The sequence below is a fragment of the Lepisosteus oculatus genome, chromosome 6 (genome assembly GCF_040954835.1).
Source record: "Lepisosteus oculatus isolate fLepOcu1 chromosome 6, fLepOcu1.hap2, whole genome shotgun sequence".
NCBI classification, from domain to species: domain Eukaryota; kingdom Metazoa; phylum Chordata; class Actinopteri; order Semionotiformes; family Lepisosteidae; genus Lepisosteus; species Lepisosteus oculatus.
Window position 1 is genome coordinate 34,538,868 of NC_090701.1, and position 15,108 is coordinate 34,553,975.

The 15,108-nt window shown below is 37.7% G+C and overlaps 1 protein-coding gene across 2 annotated transcripts in view; it reads left to right on the forward strand.

Annotated features, from left to right (window-relative positions):
• Positions 1-380: 380 nt before the first annotated feature.
• ctdspla (CTD (carboxy-terminal domain, RNA polymerase II, polypeptide A) small phosphatase-like a) overlaps positions 381-15,108 on the forward strand; it is a 73,201-nt gene continuing 58,473 nt past the window's right edge. For both annotated transcript variants that reach the window (XM_006634193.3, XM_006634194.3), the window contains exon 1: positions 381-1,211. In XM_006634193.3, coding sequence (XP_006634256.1) covers positions 1,136-1,211 — 76 coding nt within the window. In that variant the 5' untranslated portion in view covers positions 381-1,135. The remainder of the gene's footprint in view (positions 1,212-15,108) is intronic.

The following is a 15,108-nucleotide window of genomic DNA, read 5'->3' on the forward strand; positions in this document are numbered from 1 at the left end:
TGTGTAGACTTTAAATGCCTCACATTTCACATATCAACTTATGTTTGGTTATTTTTGCTCAGAGATTATTTCTATGCAAGTACAATCATTGTTTTAAGAAAAGGAGTTTGTTATGACGTTTTCTCTAAACGTACAAACTGGTTTGCAGTTAAAGGTGACCAAGTTCGCTATACTGTAACAATACTCAAAGTATTTTCACTGGGGTTCAAACTACTGTATATTAGTGTTTTAACCATTTACTAAATTACTCAGTATTTCTGAGTAATATTTAACTGCCAGGCGCACATAATTTATGCGAGGTCTCTTTTCACACACCCACTCATTAATAATGAATTATTTTGATAGATTTATTCTTTGTTGTCTGTGTATACCCGAGCCAATGATAGGCTGAGAAGAAAAAAAACATGCAACCACAAAGCGTAGCCTTGCAGTTGCGTTAAAATGAACGACAGACAAAAAGTCGCGCAACGTCGCCGCTGTGGGATATTTTAAATCCAGTTGGTCACGTTTACTAAAGCTTTTCTCGCTGCCTTCGTCGACGAAACCCACCTATTTTTAACCCAGCTGTGGCTGCACAGAGCTAAGGGTATTGATCGCCGTGCTCCGGCGAGCTCAGCTGTGACTGAAGGGGAGGGGGATCCTGGAAACCGCCTCCTTCCTGAGCGCCGCTGCCGCTGGGCTGCTGCTGGATTTCAAACGCTCGCCGCCTCCATGTTGGAAAGAGCACACGGAAACAATTCCTGCTTTCAAGAAAGAAACGCTGCGCGGAAAGCGGGATTATATTGCCGTACACCCTGACTGTATCGCTAATTCAAACATCGAGGATACATTGTAGGAGGCTATTTTTTTATTTTTTACTGGCCTTCTCATAACCGGTGCGAGATTGAGATTCTTTGACGTTTTCCCCCCCTTGTCGTACCTTTTTTTTGTCATTTTATTCTGGTGTTCATTTGACTGATTTTTTTTTTGTGTTTTGGAAGGCTGGTTGTTTTGATGTTGAACAGAAAGAGGGCCTTCCTTGAGTATATATGGTAATGTTTCGTGTTTGACCACTGTTGCTTATAAAACTGGTAAAAATAAACACAAGCCCAGTGACACAAACAAGTGAATAAAAAAGGAATAACATTCAGTTTCCATGGACAACACGTCCATTATTACCCAGGTTGCTAACCCAAAGGAGGAGGAGATAATTTCTTCCAGTCAAGAAAAAGGTAAGAACATTTTCCCCTTTTTGGGTACAACACACGCCGATTCGCGGCTTCAGGTTCTCTGCTTTGTGCAGGAATTCAAAGCTTGGATATTCGTCCCATTGCCCAGTGTTAAACCTGCATGGGAGGATGGAGAATTGAGCCCTTTGGGTGTTTATTTTTGTTTTTGTGGAGCCTTTGCAAAGTTTGGAAATTAACATCTTGATTTTATTTTCGTGTAGCATCGAATTTTCTTTTGCAAACTTCAACACGCGGTTGATGAGGGATATGGCAGGTTGCTGAAGTGGACTTTTTATTGCTGCTGCTGCTGCTGCTGTTGTTGTTGTTATTATTACAAAACTAGCCTGCGCTTTCCGAGCCCGGAGGCCGGCGGGTTTGACAGTTCCCACGGCTCTGGAATGAGCGGTGTGTGCAGCGGGAGGAGCTCGGTTTTCCTCTCCGCCAAGGGGAAAGTGCAGCCGAGAACTCATTTCACTCAGGTGCGAAGCTGCAAGTCGTCGGATTCAGAGAGACGGCGACATCGCTGCATCTCTCTCAAATGCGGATTGTTTTTCTCCGAAAGTGGCTCACCTTGATGGAGTGCAAGGTGGAAAGCTGTTTGCATGATCCCAGTTAGCTGTACAGTAACAGCGTTGATAAGATGATGACCCCACGGGGTGTTTTGTTTTTTAACAGGACACGCAACAAACACGAACAACTCGAAGGGTAATTCCATTCTGCAGTGAGCACTCGCACTTGTTTCAAGTGTACCACAGAGGCAGTGGAAGATGATGCCCTTACTGGTTTATCCTTTCCAGGACTGCCAGAAGCCTTACAAATACGAGGGAAAACTTAGTACAGCAACATGGCGCCTCCCCGCTGTCTCTGATGTCACTCAGTTTAGTGAGCTGTCATCCGCTCCGCGATGAGGTTTATTAGCGCGATACAAGGTGTCTGTAAAAAGTGAAATGGTTAGGAAATGTGGTCAGATGTGATTAATAAAGAAGTGGCAGAAAACCTGAGGATGGCCGACACTGTGATTTAAAAAAAAACCCAAGGCTGCTTAGAATAAAAAAATAAACGCCGTACATTTAAGTTACAGTACATCCCGTCGAGTGTGGTATCCTAATCGGTTGAAGGGATTTAAATGTTTCCCGTTCGGTTAGCTTGAATTAAATAGGCTTCCATGTACAATAGCACAATATCCTGAATATCTAATCTTTTTGTGTATACGGTATTTACACAACCCGCGTCTTACTTGCTGCCAGTATGGCGGTTCTAGAGGTCCGTGTTGGTGAACTGAAAATACAGAATTTTAGTACAAAGTAATTACATCGTAATGTAGTACCTTTAAGGTCGGTCCAAACTGAAAATAATATCAGGAAATTACAAACCAGGCTGCAGCAGCATTCTTTTCAATAAGGAAACGCATATATGGAAGTGCGTTTCTGCTCCCCGTTCTCCAAAAAAAGAGCAGAGGCGGGTTTGTGTGTGTGTGTAGTGGGGTTGCTGGAAAAACAAGTGCAAATACAGTCAGTAAATGCTTCTGTTAATCTTACGCAGCTCACATTGTTAGCATTATTATCGAAGGTAAAGTTTATTAGAAAGGTATTGGCGTCCTGTGCCTGTGGTTTTGACAGTTTCAAGTCCTAAAAAGTTTTGTTGTTACCGACGTGTATGTAGTCGGATGTTCATTTTATAAGTAAACATTGCATTTGTGTTTGTTCCGATTATTAAAATCATTATTAATTATTTAATTCATATTTTATGTTTTTGAGGAAATATATATTTTATCAACGAAGCTAAGAAATATTTGGATATTAAAATGTTTACAACTTAAAATGTCTTGCAAATAAAGATACGAGAGTTAATTACCAGTCGGTGGGAATTTGGACAAGCTTTCTTCACTCTTTCTTGTGTTTAGAAAAGAGCATTAAAGGATTTTAAGCAGTATACATTAATCGTTGAATGGATATATTCGTAAGCCAGCTTTATGAAATATTAAACTCTTCTTAAAGACACATTTGTGTTAATCTCAGTGAAGTGTCTTAATGCCTACTTTTTCATATTGTTTTGAGGTCTGGGTATAAGCATATTAATAGAAGTTGTTCTTGTTTTCATGTGCAGATTTTCTCTTTTTTAGATTGACATTCTGAAAAAGGACTTAAATGAGTTCTCTTCTCTGTCTTTTACTTACACAGACTGGAGGTAAAAACAAACATCTCCTTTGCTGCCCACAGCCAAAAGCATTATTTTGGAAATGATAGTCTTGGATTAAAAAAACAGTGTGAAAAGATTCCTGTGATGGTTAGGAAGGTGTCTCTTTCTATAACTACATTTTAAAAGAATCAGCCTTTCAAAAATTAATTACAAGCAGTAATACATTGTCATTTTAAGGTAGGGAGGACACAATGGTGCCAAATGTGATCATGTCACTGGTAAAATTAGGTTGTTGCCTCAAAAATATATTTCTTTTAGTAATTTTACTTCAACAACTAAAAAAAGAAGCCTTTGCCCCCTTGCATCGGTATTCTCCCTGTACCTGGGAAGAGTTATGTCCCTGGTATAGGAAATGCACATGGAAGTTTTATTTTATTCACTTGCCTGCTGCAGAAAACAGAAAACATTGAAAGGCCCTGGTTTTCCTGCAAACACAGTGTTTTCCTCCCAAAGGCCAGCAGAAGTACAGTGTGGCCTCCTACCCAGGAATGTGAAGATAAGCTGTTGTCTTTAAAAGGTCTCCTTTTGTCAGGAATGGTGCTGACCCCAGCTTCCCAGCCTTTGCTATGAATAGAGCATTTATTCTAAATATTGGAGAGCCTGGAATTTTTCAAAATAAAGTAAGTTGTTGAGAAGTTTTAATAGGATGACGATGAATTTAAGAAACCCTTATAGGAGAAAACAATGCAATTACACCGGTGCTGGTATTAACGTGGATATGGACTGCTGTATAATTCACAAATGAGGTAAATTGGTTGAACTGACCAGTTTAATAATTGAATCCATGTCTTCCAGATCTTTTTTGTCTTATTGCCATTAACCACTTTCAACCTGTGTGCTTTCTTCAGGGAATGCAAAAAGCACTGTTTAGCTACATGTCCTGAAAAGGGTGGTAGAGCTTTGAGATCTTAGAAACTTTTTTTACCCCCTCAGCATACTTTAATGAGCATTGTACATCTGATCTTATTTCAGTTTGATTGCTTTTTATGAGGCGATCCAAAAATCATATATTTTTCACCGATACTGTCATCTGTCTTTTGTAAATGAACAGCAAGAGTTTTAAATCTTTTAATTCATATCCAAAGGAAGCAAAGTTGCTTGGTAGTTTTATAATGTATTACAGTGTTGGGAGAGCTTTAGAATGACTTTTGGATACATTTTCTTATAGTAATACCTTCAAAAGACTGAATAATAATAATGTGTTTTTAGTGCTATAGTACCAGTACCATAAAATTACATTGACATAATTAATCGAAACAGTCAGTTCTATTTATAAGTAAGGTCTTTTATTGGTTGTATGTTAGAATGATCTAATGAAATTTTGGGGTGATGTTTCTGAATTAAACCATTTCAAGGAATTTATTTTTTCTATCATCCTATACTTGGGGTGAGCATAATATCAGAAGAAGATATGGCCAGCTAATCTATCAGAAATATGCTCCGTCACAAGTAAACATGTTCGTTTTCCCAGCTCCTGCTAGGAGTACTCATCCTGATGATATTCTGACCACATTGTATAAGTACCTCTTTCCGATGTGCTGGAGCAGGGAAGGGAACCCCCCCACACACACACACACAAAAATGAAATCCGAGCCTTGTGTTAAGAGTTAAATATATCCTATGAAGGCTTCCAGCACACATTCTCTGCAGTTCACAAGAATATCCCTGAAGCCTTCCTTGAAAATCTCCCGTGGCTGTATAAAATGAGAATTGCTAGGTTTGCTCTTGTGTGCACATTGCATCCTTAAGGTTTTATCCTGCATCTCTATTTTCAAACTGTTGTATGTAGCGGCATTACATGAATTGCTTGAGTATCAATGCTCTGTGACATTTCTGCAGTGGTAAGTGTACATCTCAGAGAATCCCCTTTCCATTACTCAAATCTCCAGGATGCATAAGGCTTTCTGACAGCTGCCCTGTCAGTCCATCGCTCCCTTATCTTGTGCTCCCTTATACTCAGGCTGCTGCTAGCCTGACTTGTTGAAGACCGGAGTCACTTTGACAATCAATTGTGTTCTTGGGCAGTGGCGTTTGGAACTACCCAGCCGTGGTTTCAGATTCAACAAGTCCATTTAAGTTCCCCCACCCCTCCGGAATTGAAGTCTCTTGCCATTGCAGCCGAGTTATGCTGCATCATGTAATAACGAAAGCCTTTGAACTGTTTCCTTTTCAATTTCAATGCTTCACATCATGTGAGAGGAAGGAAGCTAACCCCGCCAGATAAAGATCGCTGTTTCTAAAAAAAGCAGCAGGTTAGTAATGGTGATAGAAAATAAAAGGTGGGGTTTAAAAAACTTTTGGTTACAAAAATTTTAGTAAATAAACAAATGGCTAAATTGTGATAGGCACTATAATTTAATTTCTTATAGGTCTGCTCTTGGTTGCAGAAGCCTACAAATGGGGCTCTACCCACTGCTTTACAAGAAACTGGGAACCTAAGGTATGGTGGATAGGCTGTAAGATCACCTGTTTTTTTAAGTACTGCTCTCAGTGTTTTAGTTTATCTCACAGCATGTAGGGACAGGTACTAGAGCGAACGGATGAATAGGTTTGAATTGTTGACATCCAATTAGTATGATCCAGGCATTATCGGTTGTAAAGCTGGTGTCGGGTTGTTGCCACAGCAGCACTGCCGAAGACTCCACACCGTTTCACAAATGTTATTTCAGAGTTAATGGGATGTAAAATACAACCACTGTCTTTCCCAGTAATAAAACCATGGTTCCTCCTGGAATTTCGGTTATTTAGTGCTTATGTGGTGGAGAAATGTTTTTTTGCATTAGTAAATATAAACTGGTGATACCATAAGCTCCTGTTAAGACCCATAATTTATAACTTCAGAATTATGCAACATATACAGTATATATGTAGCCTGCAAGAAGTACATTTTAATTTCAGTATAGTATTTTGTGGGTGAGTAGGAGTATGCATTACTTAGCTAGTATATAGCCTCCATCATGGATTTCAGTTTTTTTTTTTAATAAGAAGGGTTATTCAGAAGTATGAAGGGAAAGGGAAAAGGGAGGCAGCCATTAGGCCAATCTAGCTAGTTTCATTGCAAACTGTACCTGTGCTTTGCGAGACCCAGAATGCTATTTTATTGTGTTTTGAGAAAACGTTGTTGTGGACCAGTCAAACAAGCAGGTGAGCATGTGTGAAGTCCCTGCTGTTTACATTGGAAACACTGTAGCCAAAAGAGTTCTCATTACCTTAATCCTAACATTATACCTAATGTCCAGCAACAGCTTCACTGGACATTTCTGCAAAAAGAACTTACATGTCTCATTTGCACATATAACAGAAAAATAAGTTTTTTCCTTTACCCACAAAGGCATGCTCCAGTATTTAGCTAAAATATTAGTTTTGTTTGTACACTTTTAAGTAGGAAAAAAATGTCATATACACAACATATTCCACACAGTCAATACAAAGGATTAAAAGAAAAAATAAATAATATGGAAATTTAATTTTTGCTGTGGCAAAAATTAAATTTAGGTGAGCAAATTTACCTCAACAAGCCACACAGATAGTGGTCACTCAACTAATTATGTGAAATAATGGTTGTTCTTGGGTTTTCAGAATAAAAACACCTGTCTCTGTGAGGTCACTGAGAGAATTTCAAGCCAAGACATGTCCTTAAATACTAAGGAGCTTTCATAGGTCTGCTCCTCAGTGTGTGAGTGTTATAGACACTACCAAATCATTCAACAGAGAATTATTGGTTTTGTTTATCTGGAATACTTGCTAAGGTCTTGAGATGATTGTCACACCCATTCATAGCTATAAAACTCATTCAAACAACTTCAGGCTCATAAAGTTTTTTTCAAGTTTAAATAATCTTTGAAGAAAAATTACTTATTTTTCATTGGTAAACTAAGTTTCATTTGTAAAGCCAAATACTTTCTAGTTTTAAGTGTTCTTTAAACCATCTTAGTCATGTTTGTTCACTCTTTACATTTAAATATCCATCTATTTTCAATTCTTTTTATCCAGTTCAACTGGAGCCTATCCCAGCAAGTAATTTGTTGGCTTAAAAGTCTTTTGGAAGAACTATGGTTAGATGCTTTAATTTTCATATAACAACTCTTAGTAAGTACCACAATTAATTTATAAGTAAAGAATGTATTTACATATTGTGGCTCTCTGTATGTATATCTCTGTTTCTCTAAATGAAAGGGCCTCTTCATTTTCAGAACAGAAGGTAGTGAAAGGTCACACTTTATAGCTTTAGTTTTACACATTCTGCCCATCAGTTCTAGTTTTGGAAAAGCTGTTTATTTTATTCTTTTATTATAAGTTATATCCTAAGATTTTCCCCTGGTGCTATACAGAAAAAAGTGATACGATGCGTCATTTGCGTCCTGGAAACTATTTGGTTTTCAGGTGGAATTCACTTGTTGTCAGAACTTTGTTCCAAAAGGGCCTCCTTAACCATGGTCTACTGGCTGATGCTTCGTCACACTCCCAGTACTTATTTTTTTGCAGTTAGCACGTATTCTTTAAGGAGAATATAAAATACCTGATGCTTAATTGTAAACATTTTGTGTGTTATATATCCAACCGTGTTTCGCAGGCAACCAACATTTTGAAAGCTTTTATCCCTCAGAATATTTGTTTTGCCCGAAAAGGCAGGTATTAAGATACTGCATTGCACTGTATATGCCTTTTAATATAAAATCATGAATTTTAATTTTTTAGTGTTTTCCTTGATTTTGTTTTTTTGTGTGTGTTTTCTTTGTGCTTACCAGTATGTTTTGATGGTGTGTAGGCAAGAGATAAGGACACGTGAGAGCAAATACACAGGAGCACTGAGAATGTCCTTTTCAGTGTTTACTTCAGTTCGGAAATACTGGCATGGTGGCGGTGTGTTTATTTGTTCAGTTTGTGGAAGGCTCCACGGCCGAAACATTGTGTTCTCTTTCTTCTTTTTTTCAGCATGGAATAAACCTATTACTTGTTCCTAATTAAACTTATGTTTTTCCTAGACCTCAGCATTTTAAAGGGCCAAATATTGTCGTAGTTTGCAACGTATAATATAAATAATAGTTAACTTCTCTACAGCTTACCTCTATTGCAAATGATTTCCCTGTTATGCACAGCTAGAAAGAAAGCTAAAGATTTTAACAATGTGAAAGTTAACAAAACCAAGCTAACAAGGATGATGCACATCAACATTAAGAAATAAAGTTTTTGTGTAAAATGGTGATTGTCAGGGTATTATATTTGACAATGGTTTCTGAAAGTACTCGATATTCCTTTAAAATGTAAAAACTTCAGGACTTCATTATCGAAATGATTGTCATCTTAGGACTGGCATCTTTATTTGCCTACATACAACTGGGGGCTTTCTTAGTCACACTAAACATTACTGTAGGATTTGTAACAATTTAAACAAAGGGGTTTTGTCATTATTAGTAATTGGAAAAACTCAAGGGTTATTGTCTTGTGCAGTATTGTGCCGAGATGTCGCATTGATACTGAGGTGTTGAAAACATGGTCGGGATGTGTTAATGTCTGGGAGATTTTTTGTAAGTGACCTTGCAGACTGGCGGAACAAAGTTCCATGAATATATATTGACAGGCAAAGGTAAATGGTGTTCTGAGTATTCCTAGGCTAGTCTATGCTATCTAGGAATTGAATACGTTCAGGAATGTTTTTGTGTCTTTATTTGCATTCTTCCCATTTGCTTGTTAGAAAAATGTGCAGAAATAGCCTAATCTAATCAGATTTGTGGTTAGTCATTTTTAATCAGCCACCCAACTTTGTTAGTTTGAATTAGGTCAAAAAGAAGTCTGAATGAGATCCTCTGCTCAGTTGGCTATCTAGCAACCAAATGCGCTCGATGGATTGAAAGAGCACAAATGAGAGTACGCCATTGTTATGTACTTAAGAACGATGTGAAGCAAATAGTATCATGTCATTTGTACGTTTTCAGAATATCTCTGAAATATCGGCTTGTTCGCCCTACTCCTTGACCTGAAGTACTATACCTTGGTAAACATGTTGTTGAGCAGAATCGGTTTGGAATTAGTAACTGTACAAACCTCTTGATAATACAGTTTGCTCTAATCTGAAAAGATAAATGAAATGGTCCTACTGCATTGTAAGAATGTGTCACATGAAAAAAGTTCAGTGTGTCACTCTAAATAGGGCAATCATCCACTAAAAGCATTTTGCTGTCATTGTCTGTTTTAAAAAGCATCTTGTTCCCTTGATGCTCAATTTACTATACCACTTTAATTAAGAATGAGCTATTTACTAATTTTAATTGCTTTATTGTATTTGTCAGTAGAGTGATATATCGCTTAACAAAATTGGAGTCACCTCCTGTTTAACGAACTTGAAATGCACTGCTATGATTGTATAGTGCTTTTTTAAATTCATTTTTTAAGTGTTTTATTGTCAGATATGACTTAAGAGTAACTCAGACTGCAGTAGTTGATACCACATTTGAATAGTTTCAGTTGTAATGACTTTTGGTATAATTTACCTTGCCTTTTGTAAGTGGCTTTTAAACTATAACTATAAAAGCTAAACAAACCAAAACATGAAAAATACATTTAATTTCAGGTTTGAATAGATGACCGTTGGGACGTTTATGAAAATCAGGACTGTGCTTGATTTGGGAAAAGTAGGTTGGACCGAATTAATAACCTTAAGATTTGACATCTGATTGGAAAAATTAATTCAAAGTAGGATCAAAGAATTAAATGAAAAAGTGTTTTTAACCTGAGGGTCACCACGATCTTTTATAAAGTGAGATTTCCTGTTGCACACAAGTGTGTTTTTATGGAAGCTTTTTAGCCCCACCGAGAAAAAATATTTATTACAAGATACCATTGAATTATTTTGCAATTATTCATGAAAAACCTTAAACATGGACAAAAAGTTTTGCAGCTTTGTTTAAAAAATATATATTTTTAGGAACCGGAATCATCTTTGTTGGAAGAATGAAAGAATAATGTTAATTTGCAGACAGGGGAGTGCAGTTACTGTAAAATAAAACGTTTAGTTAATCTGTTTTAGATATCAAGTATAGCTCCCTGTAATTGAGTATTCTTGAGCTAAGTGTGTGTAACATTAAGACATTCCAGAGGAAGTGACTGAATCAGCTGGGTGACATTGAAGATGTGACCGATGATGTATCCAAAATCCAAAATGACTAGGCCCTGTGCTACAATTTTCAAAAGCAAACAGAATAACTAAGTACTTTTTGGACCAAAGTGGGGAAAAAATTCTGGGAGATAAGGCTCTAAAAGATTTACTACCATTTTCTACAGCCTACTTCTGAAGCAGGTTTTTCAGCGCTGGCTGTAACAAAATTTAAACTTCGAAACTGACGACAGCCAGAGCTCATCAGCTTATGCAAGTGAAGGTCCACCTTAATAGTTTAAGTTTAACAAATATTAGAAAATTGCACAATACTGTTTTAGATTTGTGCTGGTTTTCTAATACTGTATTTGTGCCTTTTACAATATTGTTGTGTACTAGCAACTAATAAGCTATTAAATCATATTTTTCTATGATTATTTTTTACAAGTACCTAGATTCCTACGCGTCAGTTATATTTTATTAACAATAATATACTTAATTTGTAGACAAAATTAAGCTGACTCTTGAGATGTAATCTGGGTCCTGAACTAAAAAGCTTAGGAAGTAATTCTTTATTACAAATTAAGACCACTTGAGCAGTGACAAACATCTACTTGATCTTTGTTGCAAATATGAGGCAAATTCAGGTACAGTACACGTTTCCATGACTATAAAGAACAGGTCCATACTGAGGGAAGCTATACTTGCATGTTGTGTTGTTGGCAAATGTAAAATAAATAGCATTTTGTTTTTATCATTTTGATTTTGGATATGTTCACTTCCTCAGCCTCAGAACTGAAGTGCCAAATACCTTTCAAGCCCTTTGGGCAACAGTTTCATATCAATATTTTAAGCCCCTGATTTTAATTAGCGAAAAGTGCTAAAACGGGGGAAAAATGCTATACAGAGTGCACACTAACACTGAGAAGATACACACTCACTTGAGTAAACGGTTTCGTCAGTTTCCATGGCTTCCACATTTGGAACCAAACGCACTGAAATTAATTACCCACAGACAGTTTACTGTATTAACATTTTAAATGTGGATTTTAATGATTTTTTTCATCTCATTTCGATCAGTTGATTATACTTTATTGGCCATGATAACAGTCAGAATCACTCACCGTTACAAAAGCATTAAATCCCCTCTCGAGTGTGAAAGTTGAGTGAACACATGTGATGAGGTGAACTGTTGGATGTTAAGACTTCTGGAAATTAAGTATAAGAATTACAGAAAGCCATCAATTTGCCCTAAATATTACAAGAACAATATCTTCATATTGGTGATAAGTTGGAGAGACTCCGCAAATCTGCAAAAAGCTCTCCCTAGTGATCAATCAAGGGACCTTACTGATTGACTGATAGAGTCATTGTGGTGCAGATTGGCAGCATTTTGCATTAACTTTTGTGTACAACAGACCAGTTAATGAAAAGGTGCAGGTGTGAATGTGTAGTTGCTACAGATGTTAGTTTGAGGTGCTTCTTCAGTGCCTGAATGTTGCTACATTGATCAAGTCCTGTGACCTCACTTGCTGCCTTTTCTGTGGGCTCATCCTGATATGACAGGATACATTCCAATGTTGCTCATGTAACAGCAGCTTTATCATGAAATGAGGCAGTTAAGCTATTGCATGCCTTACTTGTCAGACTTGGGGCCCATTGAACATTAGTGATCTGAGCTGCACTGACATGGCATGTATAGACCAGTGAGCAGGCACGTGTTTGTCCCAGCTCTATGAGAGGAACAGGACAGCATCTGCCCCTGTTCTTGGTGTAAAGACTACAACAGATGTGTGTCATACTTCTGTATTCCAGCTTGCTTGCAGTAGTGGCCACCGCAACCCAAATACCAGTCTTGGAAGGATGTGGATTATGGGAACTTTCCCTTAAAATGTGCAGTCAGGACCTTCATTGTCCTTAGGCCCAAAGTGCCTGAGACATCATAAGCACTACAGTCTCTAAAAATGTAGTCGGCTCTACAGCACTTGAAGCCCCCCAGAAAAGGCGACCCAAGGGTCAGAAGTGATTGTGTTAAATTATACAAACAGTAAATTATAAAACTTAAACTTAATTTATTTCTTAATGAAATGGGATGTTATATGGTGTCCTACAGCTGTATTATCAATTGGGATATCATGCAATCCTATATTAGGGTTAGACACAAACAAATGCAAAATGTTAGGAGGATTAGGCTTAACTATGTATGAGGAAATCCAGTCAGTCGGCGAGCTCTGATTCGTGTGAGCAGCCCGTTCTGTCTTTGTGTAAGAGTTCAGGCTGTGGTTATAGCATGGATGATGCCAAAAAGAAAAATTCTGCTTTACAGTATTGTTGGTCTGATAAAGAAATTAAAAGCAAATGCAGACTGATTTCATTTAAATCGAGGGTGTAATGCAGGTAGATGAAGCAGGAGGAAATCTAAAGGTTGTATAATATGATTTTTGTCCTTGGGTTTTGCATGGGCAGATGGCGCTCAGTGGTTGTTGACGATATGGCCACGGGCGGCAGGAAGCTCCCACTAAGATACACACATTTCTTTGCTATTGCATCCTTTTCATTACCAAGAGATTATGTTGTGCATTTTTACAGTAGTAATTAACTTGTGAGTTCTAAGTTATTTGGACTTATTGCCTGTTATTTAAGAATACTGTGGGTGTTCATTTTCTCTGTGACTGGGTAGCAAAATCATTATTTAAGGCTTGTTGACTAACAAAGTCTGCTAGCAAGTCAAACATCTCTATTACTTCTTGGGATAGGTGTTGCTTTATATAGGCACTTTTAAAAAAACCTGAATAGGACCATTGTTTATTGTGTAAGCATCAGATTCATGAATGAGCATTTTGTTACACAATAGGTTGGAGGAAAGACCTTTGCTTGCCTGTATTATTTAAAACTCAGACTTGGGAAGCAAGATCTGTAGAGCAATCCTATAGTGTGGGGGAAAATAAATCTGTAATTCTACACTTAAAAAATCCTCAAATAAAGGGGTTTATTTGAAGCATAAGATATTTGTTTCCACTTCCAATGCATTTGCACTTAAAAATGCACAGAGACCAATCATCACACGGTTCTGGTTCTGGAAAGAGCCCATGGGAAAAGCAGAATTCAGTGCGCTGCAATTCATACACCTCCAAGATAGTAAGTTGCTTAGTGGATTTAGCTGGCATGGAAGTCTTAGGGATCAGAGGGCAGAGTTGCAGAGATGGTGCTGGGGGGTGGTCAGTTTCCTGCGTGTTCATGGTCTGTGCTGAAAGATCAGGTTAAGTGTGCTGTTGCCAGAACGGTAGCACAGGCACCACCATTGCTCTGGCATTTGCTAGTGGCTGTGAAAAGGATGTCCTGTTCAGGAACAAGGCCGTCGTGATAAGAGGAGTCTGCCCTTTAGTGTGCATTTGGAAATATCCTAGCAGCTGTTATTCAGATGATAGAAGGTGAATGAATGCAGGGGCTGTTTGCCTTGTTTCTTTCTATAGATCATGGAGCAGTTTGGAAAAAAGAATATGATACCGCAGAACTGTTTCGTTTCTGTGGAGGAGGAGGCTGTGGGCTTAGTTCCGGATGTAGGAGGACTGGTAAAATAAATGGCAGTCTTTGCTAAAGCAGCGGCTCTTGGAGTTAATACAAGATCTGTTTGTTTCTTTGCTTCAATTTCATTTCTTTTCATAATTCACAGTGCAGAGATTTCAGATTTATATATTTAGCTTATGAAGCTGCTATTGTAAGAACACATTACGTTGCAATTACGCCCTCAGAAAACAAAATGGATGCCTTTTGTGGAAACATAACTAGAAACTGCAAAAGGAACAGGTAAAGGTTTAGTTCATGCCAGAAAAAAAAGAGACAATGTTTTGTCTGTGGAGCCTTCTTTGGGTTTGACACTGGAATAAGGCTTCACAGCCGAAACGTTGTGTGTTAATCAGTGAATCTTATACTTGTAGCACACATTTCTGGAAAGACCCGTAAGAAAAGCTGAAATCAATTTAATGCGCTGACCTTTCCTGGGCCACCTGGGATGAAGCGCGTGCCAGCCAGGGTCTGAAACCTCAGGTTCACCGAGCTTTTCACCGGCCACTTGAAAAGGTCGCTGAGCGTCGCTGCCGATTCAAGGTGACAGGTGCGTCCGTTTTCATATAGCCATTATGATATTTCCTAATGTGCATTTTATATTAGCATTAAATAAGATGACAAAAACAAATAGATCTCTAGGTTTAAGAAATCGTAGCTAATTAAGACAATACTAAATCCACACATTTGTACTACATGTACTGGTCAGTGTTGTTATAATGTTCATAAGTTTAATCCTTATAGAGGACATACTAAAGGGATACTGAGCACTACATGGTAACTTTGAAATATTGTAAAAAAAAAGTTACCTTTTCTTTTTAAGTATATATCAGTGCATTAAGACTTTGTTTACTACATTGTGTTTTGGAGTCCAGTTTTAATTATCAGTAAATCTAAAAGAATGTTCAATGGCTTAAGTGTTGGAGCTTGAGTAACTAACTTGGTCAGGGCATCACAAGATAAATATGGTATCTCTAGAAACCGGGCATCTCTGGGATAGTTTTAAGTTAACCTCCCAGAATCAATTTTTAGTTTCTTTCGGAA